The sequence below is a fragment of the Colossoma macropomum genome, unplaced genomic scaffold (genome assembly GCF_904425465.1).
Source record: "Colossoma macropomum unplaced genomic scaffold, Colossoma_macropomum, whole genome shotgun sequence".
NCBI lineage: Eukaryota > Metazoa > Chordata > Actinopteri > Characiformes > Serrasalmidae > Colossoma > Colossoma macropomum.
In genome coordinates, this window is record NW_023494789.1 from 5,319,494 (window position 1) to 5,336,380 (window position 16,887).

Below are 16,887 nucleotides of genomic sequence, written 5' to 3' on the forward strand. Positions count from 1 at the left end.
ATGTTGAGCTTTGTTAGATCAACCTATCAAATTAATGCAGCAACATTGAGAAATCTTGTAATTAATGGAGAAGAGCAGATTAAACGACCAGAAATGGCCACTTTTATCATCGGCCGTGAAGGTATTACGTGTTAGCTGCGTAAGCCTTGTAGCTCCAGTGCAAAACTAAAGAAGCTTCAGACACTGAATATTTCTTGACTGATCATTTTCATTGACGGTAATGGGAAAACTGTGTAAATTAGATTTTTATGCTCCCTTTAATATATCCAGTAATAATGGTTACATCTGTTTTTGTCATATTAGTCACAAATTTTCCCAGGTCCTCGTTTCTGTTATGCACTTCTATTGTAATCTGTGTATATACTAAATACTAAACCTTAGAATGTAACAAAAGGCTTGTAAAGGGGTAAATTTGCTATTTACTGATGTCCAAATGTCTTGTATCAAATAATTAGGCTCATTTTTAGTCTCTTCCTCATTTTTTTTTCTCTCCCAGGTCTGCTCAGAGACCCAGAGGTTTGAGAAACTAATGGAATACTTTAAAAACGAGGACAACAATATTGATTTCATGGTGGGTTTGTATGAGAGCGCTCTCATCCTAAGTGCTTTTCGTAGTGTTGTGGCTTCCTGAGTGCATTTGCAGCGCTGAAGGATTTTCGTTGCTGTTTTTCTGTAGGTTGCTTGCATGCAGTTCATCAACATTGTGGTGCACTCGGTAGAAGACATGAATTTCAGAGTTCATCTTCAGTATGACTTCACAAAACTTGCACTGGATGAATACCTGGAGGTAAGATTCTTTGATTCTGACTGTTTCAAAAAAATGTAGCTGTTTCATCACCACATACATGTTTATGCTGTGCTTGTTTGTGGATGTGCAGAGACTGAAGCACACAGAGAGCGATAAGCTACAGGTGCAGATCCAGGCCTACTTGGATAACCTTTTCGACGTTGGCACACTCCTGGAGGATGCAGAGACCAAGAACGCGGCGCTGGAACGAGTGGAGGAGCTAGAGGAGAGCCTTTCGCATGTATGGAATACTGACTCCCTCACTATGTATCTTCTGATAGCTACCAAGATGCCAAATGTATTGCTTTAATAGGAACTAGAATAATCAGGTCCTCCATTAGTTGCGTAAGTGCCACATCTGTACCAGTGCCAGATGAAACCTCTCTCTGACTGGAAGTGGGCGTTAAATAGCAAGAACAGATCACTACAACGATGCAACATTAATGTATTTTTTAAATCTCTAAAGGACAGCTTTGAAAAATAGGCTTGGATTGTTCTGGAACTAACCCTGTTATTGCCATCTGCTTTCTTTCTCATGCCAGCTGACGGATAAGCTGCTAGACACAGAGAACGAGGCCATGTCTAAGATTGTGGAGCTGGAGAAGCAGCTCATGCAGAAGAACAAGGAGCTGGACTCCGTTCGGGTGAGGGCTGCATAAGAGTTTCCAAAATGTGGTGCAAACCAGTAGAACTGATTTAGAACTAAGACAAAGTTATTGGTCTTTGTCATAATCCCAGTAAGTGTAGTTAAAATGAAAGCTGACCCCCTCCCCCCCCTACACACACACACATTTTTTTTTTTAATAAAACGTTTGATGTAGTATAAACTTTTAAGTTTCAAAACATATGATTCACACCCCACCTCATATGGTCCATGTATGGAAATTCAGCTACAAACACGGCCTGTTTCTAATTAATTGTTTTTATGATATCACAAAAACTGGAGGCAGAACAGGTGTCCTTCCTTTCAGCCTGCAGCAGTTTACCCTCGCCCAGATGCAGTATATTGCAGCCAAACGGAACAGAGACAGTTTACATGTATCAACCTTAAAGGTGCAGTAATAAAAGCAGCTCCTTAAATTATTAGGGATAATCAGAGGTTGGAAAATGGTCGTGATAAAATAAACGAACAGTTTAAGTATGAAAAAATACACAAATGTACTTAACAAAGTGTACATAAATGAAACAAACAAAATAACAAAATAAAAGAATCGTCACTGATAGTAAATTATCACTGATAATGTGATGCTCGTAAAAAGTAGTTTGATGAAAAATTCAAGTTTCGCAGTGTTTCCCCCTTATCCTTTATGTGATGAAATTTTCTTCTGTACTGGAGCTGTGGGGCTAATGTAGCTAACAAGAAATGGAAGCTAATATCCCACCAGTCAGTGATGTGAAAACTGCCTGAATCATCACACACTCTCCTCAAACTGCATGTCTAGTGAACTTGATTTCTGACCCTGTTTGACATGCTGCTCTCTGAAAAATGGAGAAAAGTACATCACATAACATCAGTAGTCGCCATCTTGAAGTCCAAATTTGGTCTGTGCTTTTGGTCCATTTTTATAGACAACAGTACTTAGACATAAAACATTTCTAGGGTTACTGTCTTCATTTGAAGTAAAGGAATAATTGTGCACATTCGGTAATTTGTAACTGTGGCAGACAGAAGCAGACGCTCGCAGCAGAGGCTCGGGTTAAGATCTTTAATGCCGAAGATGTTGTCCAAAATCACAGTCGATAGACCAAAGCAGAAAGTCGAAAACCAGAACATCAGCACAGAACTAAAGGGTAGAGACAAAATCAAAAGCTACGTTCACATTACAAGCCTCACTGATCAAATCTGATCTCTCTGACACGATGGTTCACACTCGTTTAGATAAGTGATTCAAATTTGTTAATGTGAACGAACCGGCTTCCTGAAATGACCCGCATGCACACATCCTACTCAGTAACGAATCACGTAATGAATCACGTTCATCATCAGCAACAAACTAACGAGCAGAACGAGCTTCGCTGAGAAGATAATTAACTCTTATCAGCTCTCAGCTTCATTATTAGAGCGAGACGAAGGAGAAAGATGGTGAATGAGTTGAACGAAGGTGAGATGAGTTGAACGAAGGTGAGATGAGTTGGTTTTTCCACTGTTTACAGGCTTTAACTTCTGTTCGGCGCTGCTGCCATGGTAACGCTGCACTGATGGCACAAGCACAGTGGAAAAAAAGCACATGAATTCCAATCTGAGCGTCACATTAAGGTCACATGGCCATGAATCGGATACGTATCTGATCTAGGACCAGATATAAAAGAGGCTCAGGTCGGATTTGAAAAGATCAGATTTGTGTGTCCACACGGCCCTGAAAACATCAGATCTGAGTCACATTAGGGCAAAAAATCAGATTTGTGCCACTTCAACGTGGTAATGTGAACATAGCCAAAGTCAAACAGAAAACAGGTAATCAGTCAGGAATATAGGAGAAACGCTCAGTATGCACACAGTGTGACGATACTTCACAAGAAACTTAAGATAAAGCCCAGGCCTATATACTAGACTACCAAACAGGTGAAACAAGGTGCAGGAGGGAGGCATGAGTCTCCTGAGTCATCCTGAAATCAAAATTCCTTTTCACCTTCGTCATTTGAAACACAATCCATTGTGTCGTAATATTCAAAAGACAAGATTCTTGTTTTTCTGTAATCTTTAATTGAAGTGTAGTGACTTTTGCCTGCCTCTGAATCGCCCGCTGACGTTTGGTGTTCTAGCAGCAGGGAAAACATTCCACCAACTGATGATATCTAAGCATGTTTTTTCCTCCCCCTCCCATCACCCTGACCAATCATCAACCGTAATCACCTCTGCGCCCGTCTGTACATGCATGTATGCCAGTGAACAACCTGTTCACTTCTCGTCACTTCAGTCTCTCACTTTTGTGCTTTGAATTGGTTGTAAAAATAATCATTTATAGGTTATTTCAGTTTGTTTATGCTGGCAACCTGCGTTCATTTCAACATGAGTGAGGTAGTTCAAATATCTGGCAGTATTTGCTGTATTTTCTAGTTTTCTGCCACGCTGTGGGGCTGTGGGGCTGTGAGTAAGCTGTAAGCTGAGGTAAGAAAATAGAAAGCAGTGTTGATGCCAAAAGGCTGGCTCAAGTCAAGTCAAGAGGCTTTTATTGTCATTCCATCTATGTACAAGTACACAGTGGAGTGAAATTACATTCCTCCAGGACCAACATGGTGCAACATGGACCAAAATAATACATTACAGACAAAGTGCAAACGTGCAGACGTGAGTGTGCAAACATTAAACTAGAAATAATACAATAAATACAATAAATAAAACAGACATTATACACAGTAAACAGACCGGACAGTGCAGCGCCGACAGAGCAATCATTTCTGGACATAAAGTAGTGAGGATAAAGTGCAGAGATATTTAACATGCTGTGATATGTAGGAATACGCAGCCAGATTATAACATAGGTGAGCACAACAGTTACTGAGGGAGAAATAAACAGTACTTGAGTAGAACACAGTATTAGCAGCAATGTTCCAGATGCAAGTGCAAGTAGATTCGAGTGAGAGCATTAAAGGAGGTGTGTGTGTAAAGTATGCAAGTCCTAACAATTTGATCTTAAAAAGTAAAAAAAAATCGTATTAAAATAGAATATTTAGCAAATAATCAAAATATTGTACAAAAATTTGTGTTTTTTTGGTCTTTTCTGTAAATCTGATGGATTCTGCTGACCATTAAAGTCTGTCTCCGTGTTCGTTTCAGAACAACCCTTTTACTGAATAACATGATATTATTCTCCAGCAAATCCTGAAGATTAATATCATGTCACACCCACAACTGTTTCCTCTCTGAATATCCTGTTCCCTCAGAAATGCCTCACATTAAGGAAGAAAAATGCGTTTTTTGATCCACAGTGAGTTTAAAGTGCAGGTCAGATCTAAACTCTCAGTAGTAGTTGACAGAGGCTGAGCTGGTTGTTCATGTGTTTGTTTGCGATGCAGGCCGTGTACCGGGACGCCAGCTCACAGGTGCACACGCTTCGGCGAATCATGCGCGAGAAGGACGAGACCATCCAGCGGCAGTCAAAGCTGGAAAAGAAGATCCATGAGCTGGAGCGGCGAGGCAGCCTGCAGATCCAGGTGAGGGGAGAAGGTGACGGGGAGGGAGACGTTTCCCCTCTGCCTTCTCCTCCGCAGCCCATGGCCCTCTCGCCTTGCCCCGACGCCATGGCTCAGGCTGCAGCGTGCGCCAGCACCTCCTACGGCCCCAGCAGCATCTCTCAGACAGGAACTCTGAGAAGGATGGCCACGCCACCACCTCCGCCTCCTCCACCACCACCTCCTCCACCTCCGCCTCCTCCACCACCTCCCATGCTGGGTTCTTCAGGTGAGTAACAACACAAATCAGTTTGATGATCAAAAGCAGGGATCCTCAAAATATGCGCACTGAGGTATTTGTACGTCTGCTCGTCATTCTAACGGATTACACTCAAAATGTATGTATTATTTTTTTTATTAAAATACATATTAAAATAAAAACTTGTTAATAGTGTAAATAAAAAAAAATTATGGAATATAAAACCTAATTGGATTTGTCTTGACATGTCATCGAGACTGATGTTTTAGCATTGATAAAAAAAGTCTGTTTAGTTATGATAGAATTTAGTTACAGTAGAATTTCTGCACTCGTTTTAATGAGCTGTGCATAAGTAGTAATTAATGTGAAGTGAAATCGTACTGTTGTTATTGCTGATGAATGTGTTAATGATTTTAACTGTATTATTTGCATTAGTTCATTTTACATATATATTGTATTGATTTTATATCTCTTCTGCTCTCGTGTGCAGTACCTAATGGACCCTCAGCTGCCTCTGCTCCTCCTCCTCCTCCTCCACCCCCTCCTCCACCCCCACCCCCTGGGCATGCTGTGGAGATGTCCACCCCACTGCCCCCTCCCCCTCCCCCTGTAGCTCCTCCCCTCCCAGGCTGTGGCACACCCACAGTCATATTTAACTCTGGCCTAACAGGTATGTACTGTAGTGACTTGTGTGTGTATGTATGTAATGTACACCGATCAGGCGTAACATTATGAGCACCTCCTTGTTTTTACGCTCATTATCCATTTTATCTGCTCCACTTTTTATATAGGTGCACTTTGTAGATCTACAGTTACAGACTGTAGTCCATCTGTTTTTCTGCATACTTTGTTAGCCCCCTTTCACCCTGTTCTTCAGTGGTCAGGACCTCCCATGGACCCTCACAGAGCAGGTACTATTTGGGTGGTGGATCATTCTCAGCACCGCAGTGACACTGATGTGGTGATGGTGTGTTAGTGTGTGTTATGCTGGTCTGAGTGGATCAGTCACAGTTTTTAAACACCTCAGTGTCACTGCTGGACTGAGAATAGTCCACCAACAAAAAACATCCAGCCAACAGCGTCCTGTGACCACCAATGAAGGACTAGAGGATGATTAGCTCATACTGTACAGCAGCAGATGAGCTATTGTCTCTGACTTTACATCTACAAGGTGGACTGACAAGGTAGGAGTGTCTAATAGAGTGGACAGTGAGTGGCACTGCTGTGACCAGCACAACACACACTAACACACCACCACCACATCATTGTTACTGCAGTGCTGAGAATGATCCACCACCCAAATACTACCTGCTCTGTGAGGGTCCATGGGGGTCCTGACCACTGAAGAACAGGGTAAAAGGGGGCTAACAAAGTATGCAGAGAAACAGATGGACTACAGTCTGTAACTGTAGAACTACAAAGTGCACCTATATAGTAAGTGGAGCTGATAAAATGGACAATGAGCGTAGAAACCAGGAGGTGGTCATAATGTTATGCCTGATCGGTGTGTGTATGTATGTATGTATGTATGTATGTATGTATGTATGTTTGTTTGTCTGAGTCTGAAAATAATTGTGCTATTTCTTTTTCTGCTGAATTAATTCTCTATTCTGCAAATTTATTTTATTGCTTTTTACTGCTAGTTAGAAATTCATTTTTTTGCTTTTGTAAATTACATGCTTATTTTAATCTTTAAACCTTTCATGCTTTTATCTTACTTCCTTTTCTTCCTGCCCTCAAAGACGGACCAATCAAGCTCTTCTGTAGGTTTCCTGTGTTTGGGTGATCTCTGCTCTGTCGTGATTTGTTATGGCCATAAATGAATCATTCTCACAATCTCATTTTGTTTTTTTTGTCTGTGCTGTCTTTGTCGAGCATATTAACCCTCACTGTGTGACTTGTTCATTAAGGGTGTAACGATTTTAACACAATATTTAAAATCTATATATCACATCACTAAGATTAATAATTGAATAATTGAAACAGCAGTTGAAACATTGTATTGAAAATTAAAACTGTACTGCCAGTAAGTCCCTCAGTCTCTCCAGATGATCTCTCATTTACCGTGTTTTATGGATTCCATTGTCAGTGATCAAAACTATGTGTCTGGATGCATCCTATTGAGGGGGATTACGAGGGATGGGGGAAGGACTTACTTAGTAAATACATCCATCTCAAGAGGCCGCATATTTTTGGGGCTTATTTTGTCTGACGGCAGCCAAACTGAATCAGTTTGTTTAGCATCAGAAAGTACATTTTTAACCAATCAAAAACTGAAAATGTGTATCGTTACACCCCTACTGTTCGTTATATTTTAAGGCACTGTAAGTAAATGAAATCTGTGTTGATGGTGTCTTTGGTGTCTTTCTCCCTTTTGCAGCTGTAAAGATTAAGAAGCCAATCAAGACCAAGTTCCGGATGCCAGTCTTTAACTGGGTGGCTCTGAAACCCAATCAGATCAATGGCACTGTCTTCAATGAGATTGATGATGAAAGGATCCTGGAGGTACTTACCATTCGGTTCTTCTACTCTTTTAATGTTCTTTGACTCCCATGCCAGCATTATTCTGTCTCTTCAAGATGCTATAATAAGTGGAATAGTATTGTATGTATTGATTCGTGCTTCCTTTTGTTACAAATTCCCAGGACCTGAACGTGGATGAGTTTGAGGAGTTGTTTAAGACCAAGGCCCAGGGTCCTTCGGTGGACATGACAATGAGCAAGCAGAAAGCGCCACAGAAAGGCCCCAATAAAGTGTCACTACTGGAGGCCAACAGGGCCAAAAACCTGGCCATCACCCTCCGCAAAGCAGGAAAGAGCCCAGAGGAGATCTGCAAAGCGATCCAAACGTGAGTGCATCCTCAGCTTGTTTGTATAAACAGCAAAGCTTCTTCTCAAACTATATACACGGAAGGGGAGAGTTTGTGAACGAATTTCTTTATAAAGCCGTTGCTGTCAGATTCCAGGTGGTTGCTAAGGTGTTTTTAGGACTTTATGTTTTCCAAGGTGGTTGCTACTAGAGATGGAAGGATCGATTGGCTATGTGTCGGTATTGACTGATCTTCAGCTGAAATGTGCAGTTGATGATTAGCTGATATTTCTCTAACTTAGCCGAGCTAAGGATTGCTGCAGCCCTGCAGGAGGCCCTTTGGTCCTACAAAGGCCCTTGAGGTCCCTCGTTCAAACGCTAGATGGAAATACAGACCTTTTGCTTTTTGACTATGAGATTAAAGGCCTATTCACACAGAGTCTAATTTTTATGAACAAGTCACATGTATATTAATGCAGTTGTTCACACCAAGACTAAAACTGACGGCCTGCGACACTCTGAACATTTCTTTAGCAGAGCCTGCATGATATTCTGTGCTGTACGGATATGTTAAAATCAGGCTGACCAAACAGAGCTCCGTTGTCAAGGTTGCAGACCAAACAAACGTGCGTCGAGATGTCGGCAGAACTCTTGTTTGTAGCGGAGCACAGAAGCTTATACACAAGCAAAACACTGACTATGTAAATTTGGAGATTAAAGACAGTATGTGGCAGACGAGAGCTGAAAGGCTATGAATGACGGTGAGCAGTGGTGGACGAAGTACACAAATCATGTACTTGAGTTAAAGTAGAGATGCCCAAGGTAAAATATTACTCCAGTAAAAGTAGAAGTTCCTCCCTTTAGACCTCCACTTGAGCAGAAGTGCAAAAGTTTTAGAAGGTTTAATATGATACACAGTAATCAACATGCAGTAGAAGTACAGTAGAGAATTGTAATTTTATACAGTATCAGTACTGTAAATAAACAGTAAATTACTGGAGAAATTGCTTCCAACAAATTACTGTAATTTTACAGTTACAATTTTCACAATGTAGCCTGACCACTTGCTGGTTGTTGCCCCTCAGGTTTGACCTGCGCACCGTTCCCTTGGACTTTGTGGAGTGTCTGATGCGCTTCATGCCCACAGAGGGCGAGGTGAAAGTATTGAGGCAATACGAGAGGGAGCGGCGGCCCCTGGCTGAGCTCACAGATGAAGACCGCTTCATGATGCTCTTCAGCAAGATCGAGCGGCTGCCTCAGAGAATGACCATCATGGCCTTCATGGGCAACTTCAGCGACAGCCTGCAGATGCTTACACCGGTGAGAAATGATTGGAGGGATGAATAGAGTTAAAGGTAGAGGTAGTAGTGGGTGATATGGTAGGGCAAATTTCTCACAGTTTCAGTATATATATCAGTACATATATATTTTTTTTCTAATAAAGTAATTGTAGATGCTTAAGTAAACCTATTTCTGTAGGTTAATAGTGGCTTATTGTGTTGGAATGTCCTTTCACTTTTTGAAAAGAACTGTTTTAAATAGCCATAATCTGAAATATTTGTATTATGCAAAGTAATGCAAAACAGAAACAATGTATAGATGAAGCTATGTCAATATTGCTTTCTAATTTAGCATTCCACCTTAAATGGAGTAGCATTTACATTTTGGCACCTGTACAGGCACCTGTATGTAATTGCTGCACCATTTAAAGAGAAACAAAAAATTCTGAATTGTAGCATCATTGAATTTCTAAGGGGTTAGGCTAAGGCTAACCCCAGAAGATCGACCATTCCTTTATGCACAAACCCATCATTCTGAGCTGCTATTATGCTATACTTTTAATGCCAAACAGTTTTAAAATTATAGCATTTTTTCCACAAAAAACAAAATTTCAAGTATTTTGTTGACACCTGCCATAACTGCAATTTTAATGTGTTACAGACTACTGTGTACTTTGTGATTTTGATTTCAATGATTTTAAATAGATTTTCCTTTTTTTACAGCAACTGCATGCGATCATTGCAGCCGCTGTGTCCATAAAATCATCCCAGAAGTTAAAGAAGATACTTGAAGTGAGTAGCAGTCCGCACTGATCTTCTTAGAGTTCTTTACATTTCTGATCCTGATAGAACATTCATGGTCTTTTGTTTCGTAGATCATCTTGGCCCTGGGGAACTACATGAACAGCAGTAAGAGAGGAGCTGTGTACGGCTTTAAGCTTCAGAGCTTAGATCTGGTAAGTCTGTAATCACCTGCTGTGTAACGTTTGAGAAAACGAATCTCTTATAAGTTATGAGCCGCAGTCATGGGTACTTATCCCCGTGTAGTCTTTGTAGAGTTATACCTGATCATGCTCTTTGCCCACAGCTGCTGGAGACCAAGTCCACAGACAGAAAGCAAACCCTGCTGCATTACATTGCTAATGTGGTGAGGGAAAAATACCCTGTTGTGAGCATGTTCTACAATGAACTCCATTACGTGGAGAAGGCAGCTGCTGGTAAGACTGTGTATATTAGTACTGTTGAATAAGGCACTTATACTACATCCATATTGCAAATACATTTTACTAATAGCACTTTATAGTTTTTTTAACTGTTATATACTTTAACGAGATAACTATTTAAGTACCTCAGAACCATTTCTGTTGGTCCCTTCATCATGAAATATTTAGACAATGGATCTGGCTTTTCATTTGGTGCAAAAATGAAAAGAAATAATAAAATAGACACAAGGTTTTAGAGCTGGGTTAACAAGCACTTTTGAAAATTGATGAGTCAAAACAAAATTATTTAAAATATTTGTTTTCATTATTTAAAAAAAAAAGAATTATACAGTTAGAAAATTCAGTATATTTAGACAGTTTCTGTTTGAGCCAGAGAGGGTGACAAACCTAAGACCTTTTCACTCCAAGTTTTACACTTACAAAAAAAGTTTTGAAACATTAACACTAATGCCACAGTAATAAGTAAGTGGAGCTGATAAAATGGACAGTGAGCGTAGAAACAAGGAGGTGGTCATAATGTTATGCCTGATCGGTGTATATAAATCTAATATATCTAATATAGTGTTGGGAAAAAACACGCTTATTGCAGAGATAAATCATTTTCTTGGCTGCCTGAGACTTTTCAGCATAAGTTCAGCATAATTTGGCTATATGACATCTGATTGATGGTAGTCAGAAACAGCATGGTTCTTGTGCTTCAGTCTCTCTGGAGAACGTTCTCCTGGATGTGAGGGAGCTGCAGAGAGGTATGGATCTGACCCGCCGAGAGTACAGCATGCATGGCCACAACTCGCTGCTCAAAGACTTCATCCACCACAACGAAACAAGGCTGAAAAAACTGCAGGATGATGCCAGAATCGCACAGGTACAATACAGCCAACACTAAAGTTTTGTGTCTTATTAGAAACAGGATCATCTTGGCAAGTCCCATACATGAACATGAGCAATAAAGACTATATAGTGTACAATACAGTTGCTGTGGAAATGTAGAAACCCAAGAATTGCAGGGACTTGTTTTGGGAGTGCTGTTATTATAAATAGGGGGAGTGGCTAATTTCACCTTGTCACCACTCTGTGGTTGTTCAGTTTGCTGGAAGACGTATTTTAAACCCTTCCTCAGGTGTGAGAGGGGCTCATTCTATAGCTTTGACCCCATTTACACCTAATAGTTTCATCAACTTGAAACTGGATTGTAACCTGATGTGATTTTAACCACATATTCACGCTTGGTAGTCATATTCATCTCTGGTTAGTCATATTGAAATCTGATTGCTACAATGCCATCCACAGATAATGGTACCCCTGGTAAACATGAGCTAAATGGGCTGTGAACATACAGTGATTGATGATAAAAAGTAAATCTTGTCATGAATTACATCGTAAGCATAAACCTCTGAATAGATTCTCTATGGTCTTAAGCCCTTACCATGTGTTGTCCAGTCTCATTAAGCATTATAGGAGAAGACCTAGATCTGCTGCACAAAGTATTAAATGAAGATCTACCAACAGTTGTGCCACACATAGATTTGAGAAAAATATTTATTTCATGATAAAATTTAGTTTTTTCTTTCAATCATTGTACTTCAAGTAAAGGTTCGATTTTGTTGATACTTTGAATAAAAGCATAAGAGCAATAAGAATTGTTTTCTACAGCACGTTTTGCTTTGCACGTTTTCTTTACTGGGGTGCCAATGTTTGCAGAGAACACTGTACATAGGGTGTGCATCAGCTCATGTACAACAACCAACTGTCTGTATTGTTGTGTTTTTGCTGTTCTTTTCAAAAGACAATTGCTGCCTTGGAAATAACGGTTTTGCATTCCGTTATTCATTTCCATACATCAGCTTTACGCCATTATACAACAGTTAGTTCCGGCCACGCAAGCTGATTGGTTGAGAAGCGTTCTGACTGTGCTGTTATTTCACCATAGCATCACGGGTTTTTCACAAACACTGTATCACTCCGCTGAGAAGCCGTTGCTAAGCAACAACTTTGACAGCTGTAGGAGACGCTCAAGCCGTTTGAACGTTTTTACTTCTTACTTTGCCACAAACAGAAAATGGACACTTTTAAGATCACATTTGACCGACAGCCGATTTGGTCAGACTCTGAAGATGAGACGACACTAAATTCCCAAACTGTCAGTTGGTCTGTGTGGAGCTGGAGAACGAACTGCCGGCTGTGCAGCGAGTGGGCGGAGCTCGTTACTCTGACGTAGCAACAAGCTGCTTGTTAAGGAACTATAATTTGGCAGAGGGAGCTGCGAACATTAAAACATTAAACGCAGAGTTTATTAATTTCTTAATTTATTTATTATATAAAAGCATTAGAACACTCGAGGTTGTGTGTTATCGCGAATAACATCACGGCTGCGATGATCTACAGCGACCAAATCACAGCCCGTGATGTAATTTTGTGATAACACACTCCCTCTCGTGTTCTATTGCTTAAATGTTTACCAGAAGACGACTGTTTAGAATAAATAATCTCCTGTAATAGTCATGATGTCATGGACAAAAGTAATGTACTGTAGTGTGAAAGTGAATAACGACAAGATGAAGTAAAAATGAACTATTTAAACTAGGTTGGTCTGCTGAAGGCTACTGAATTAAACCTAAATTTGAAAAATTCAGCTGAAATTTTTCGGAAGAGAATAAAAAGCGTTAGAATAATTTTATGTAGATCCTCATATCATAGTCTCATGTGAGCTGTGTGTTCCCATAGGATGCTTTTGATGATGCTGTAAAGTACTTTGGGGAGAGTGCCAAAACCATGCCCCCCTCCGTCTTCTTTCCTGTGTTCGTGCGGTTTGTCAAAGCCTACAGGGTGAGTCAGCATTTTTCTTGCACACGCTCCTGGTGCTTGCGCTCCTGTTTAGTTCAGTCTGACTGACTTTCTTTCTTTCATCTCGTCTCTCCCTCCTTAGCAAGCAGATGAGGAGAATGAGCAGAGAAAGAGGCAGGAACAGCTGATGATGGAGAAGCTTTTGGAACAAGAGGCCATGATGGAGGAGCAGGAGGATCAGCAGGTATGACTTGGCCACATTTTGAGAATTAGCGTCCAGGCCCCAACTAGACCTACTACAATCATTATTATTACATAATCGTCTGATCTGAATTATATGAGCTGAGCTTAATTATTTCCACAGTAGTGAGCTTTCACAGCATGTTTACATTGCAACAAACAAGGCGATTTGGGTGCATTTCCATCAGTTGTGTTGTGGGCAAATAAATGTAAATAAACGAAAGAAAGTATTTTTAGAGACACATCACAGATCTTGCAAAACACAAGTTTTATCTTCTGTCAAGTGCTGTAAGACTTTTAGAGGGAAGTAGTGTGTAATGTTTGTCTGAGCTTCATAGACTGGTCATTTGTGAGCTACTAAGTCTCATTAGTTTGTAAGCAGAGATGGGTGATATGACAAAAATATCACGATACTTAAAGATGTTTTCACGATACATGCTATGTGTACACGACAATACAAGATATATGTACACGACAGTGTTTTGACACAGGAATAATGCATAAACAGCCATCAAAAACAATGATTTTAATACAATGTTTCGCGTACAGTGCAGCACTAAATGAATTTAAACAGGATTAATTATGCTCTGTAATGAAACATGCAGCTGGTCATGATTCTTTAAGTATGGGCAATATCCACAAATGTGCTCACAAAAGCATATTGTTTATCACAATAACAGAATTTGTCACAGTAATGATAAGAAGCAAGATAGCTATTCAGCTACTTTTATAGCTGCAAACAGTTAACAAATAAAGAGAATTACATATTTGGTTAGAATTATTTTTATGCCAATTAATCATCAGCTAAGTATTTGTCATGATCATGACGGGTAGGTAGGTAGCTTGTAGGTAATTGCAGGGAGGATAGCAAGACACTTAACTGCTCAAACATGATTCAGTTTCAGAAAATGGCACAAGGGGGCGTGGCACTTATGTTTACTGTTTAAAAATGGTATGTTATTTTTGATAACATTATTGTTCTGTGTTTCTCATGTTTATGTGTTTCTCTTTCTTTTCTCTGCACACTAGTCGCCATCTCATAAGGGCAAGAGGCAGCAACAGGAGCTGATAGCTGAGCTGAGGAAGAGGCAGGGGAAGGATAGTCGCCACGTCTATGAGGGCAAAGATGGCGCCATTGAGGACATAATTACAGGTACGGATAGATAGATAAGTGTGGAGTTAAATCAGGGTTCCCACAGTCCTGGAAATCCAGGAGGCGTCAGTGAATTTTAAAATATAATTTTTCTGGCTGGCTCTAAAGTTAGGTGACGTGACCCTTTTGAGTCCCACAACGGGGAAATTTCACCTCTGCATTTAACCCACCTGTGCAGTGAAACACCACATACACACTAGTGAACATACACACTAGGGGGCAGTGAGCACACTTGCCCGGAGCGGTGGGCAGCCCTATCCACAGCACCCGGGGAGCAGTTGGGGTTTAGGTGCCTTGCTCAAGGGCACTTCAGTCACATACTGTCGACTTTCCAGTCACAGGGCTGGTTCCCTAACCTCCAGCCCACGACTGCCCCATAAAAATGTCATAAATTAGAATAAAATGTTTTTAAAACTTATGAAATGGTATGGAATTGTATGTAGACGTTTTCGGTCATATTCAGGTTACATAATACAAGACATAGAGATGTTATGTGTACAGAAAAGAGTAAAAATTGTAAACTTTATTTGTGGTAGCTGATCAAACAGATACATCATTTGGTTTTGTTCAATTGCCATTTAGAAGAGTGCTAGCAAAGGGGCACCAATTCCCAAAATGCCAAAACTGCCGTATATATTGGATACGGAGGTGAAGCTCCTCTGACTGTTTTGTTTTTCTAATTTTTTTAAATATCCTTTAAGTAAACATGATTTTGAATAGTTGTTAGTTTGAGTCCTCTCGTTAAAAAGCGGCCATCTTATTTGTTCAACCAACCAGCACTAGTCTTGCTTATCTTCCAAAGCGAAAGAAGATGCGAAGCGTAACCATAGTAACACATTTTAATGATACTGCCATAAAGAGTCTGTTCCTGCATGCACAAAATTGAGTTGGATTTATGTCACATTTAGTGTTTAAGACAGAGACCACATTGCCGAGTATCAAATACATATCAGGTTTCAGTGCCACATATGAAAGTGACCCTAATCTGAACTGAAACTGTCAAAATTAGTGTGTTTTTTGCTGTTCACACTGTCTGCAGTCCGAAAGTAGCCTTAAAAGACACCACATTACCTTCCTCTCACATCGGTGGGCATTTCAGGATCCCCTCTGCATGCAGTCAGTCTGGTTTAAGTCACACCTGCTTCCAGCACCTCACACTTATTTCTACTTTATACCACACCCACTTCCAGCATCTTATACTCATGTATGCTTTATACCACACCCACTTCCAGCACCTTACACTTACTTCAGATTTGAACAACACACACTTTCAGTTCGTAATTTAAAAGAAGGTATGGACAAAAGTATTATTCAGGAGGAATTATCGTGCTGGTATTGACATCAGTTGTTTCTTAACGATTCCCAGATCCAACTGTTACATTTTATTGAATTTTTGCATCAACTTGACATCAGTTCTTGTTACATCTCTAGTACAAAGGCCCTCCCTCTTAAAGACATGGCTAGTATAATGATGCTTTTCTTTCTTTATTGTAGTTAAGTGCTTGACTTCTTTTCACCAGATTTTTATTTTCTCACATCATGGCGCTGTTTCTTACGGAGCCCCTAAGGGGCCGTGGTTAAAAAAAAAAAAAAAAGTTAATGACATTGCGTTCCCTCGCAAATGTTTTGCATTATGATGCAAATGGTTTGCATTCGCTCACAAAAGCTGTGCTTTGCTTAAGCTCAGACATGGAGCAGCTCATTGAATTTTACGTTGATCTTGGATTGAAATATAAAGAAATAGTGTCGCTTCTCAAAATCAAACATGATTCTGCTGTTAGTGACTCAAACTGAGACTGAGGTCGAGGGTCCTCGTACAGTAAAAACTACATTTACAGAGATTGCAGAGAACAATAGCTGAATAAACTCAGCACAGACTGGCGAAACTGGGAAAACAGCTTTTAACGTTAGCTATGCTGAAAACAAAGCTCTAATGTAGGCAGTGTCATCGGGCACCTCTGGTCCTATGTTTGCTTGCTGTCTGACGAGCATATATTTTGCGAGGGAACGCAATGTCATTAACTTTTTTTTTTATTTTCCCACGACCCCTTAGGGTCTTCGTAGTTTCTAGTCTCCGTGTTTTGCCAGAGTGTTTGAAGTTAAAATTAAAAGCAGCATAGCCCAAAAATCTTGTACAGTTTTTCATAAAAAATGTACATAGAAGTCTTAAAAGTAGGTCTTTGAGAAGCCATGGAAAAGTTTTCTTTTTTTTCTTTTTTCAAGAACGATTTTTATTTAAT

The 16,887-nt window shown here is 40.1% G+C and overlaps 1 protein-coding gene across 2 annotated transcripts in view; it reads left to right on the forward strand.

The window, feature by feature from the left end:
* Window positions 1-16,887, forward strand: part of fmnl2b (formin-like 2b) — a 41,280-nt gene that overhangs the window by 20,344 nt on the left and 4,049 nt on the right. For both annotated transcript variants that reach the window (XM_036569842.1, XM_036569843.1), the window contains exons 10-26: window positions 497-571; window positions 677-787; window positions 879-1,028; window positions 1,330-1,431; window positions 4,805-5,189; window positions 5,650-5,829; window positions 6,902-6,922; window positions 7,540-7,664; window positions 7,805-8,007; window positions 9,053-9,287; window positions 9,971-10,039; window positions 10,123-10,203; window positions 10,335-10,464; window positions 11,172-11,335; window positions 13,195-13,296; window positions 13,397-13,498; window positions 14,524-14,647. In XM_036569842.1, coding sequence (XP_036425735.1) covers window positions 497-571; window positions 677-787; window positions 879-1,028; window positions 1,330-1,431; window positions 4,805-5,189; window positions 5,650-5,829; window positions 6,902-6,922; window positions 7,540-7,664; window positions 7,805-8,007; window positions 9,053-9,287; window positions 9,971-10,039; window positions 10,123-10,203; window positions 10,335-10,464; window positions 11,172-11,335; window positions 13,195-13,296; window positions 13,397-13,498; window positions 14,524-14,647 — 2,359 coding nt within the window. The remainder of the gene's footprint in view (window positions 1-496; window positions 572-676; window positions 788-878; window positions 1,029-1,329; window positions 1,432-4,804; window positions 5,190-5,649; window positions 5,830-6,901; window positions 6,923-7,539; window positions 7,665-7,804; window positions 8,008-9,052; window positions 9,288-9,970; window positions 10,040-10,122; window positions 10,204-10,334; window positions 10,465-11,171; window positions 11,336-13,194; window positions 13,297-13,396; window positions 13,499-14,523; window positions 14,648-16,887) is intronic.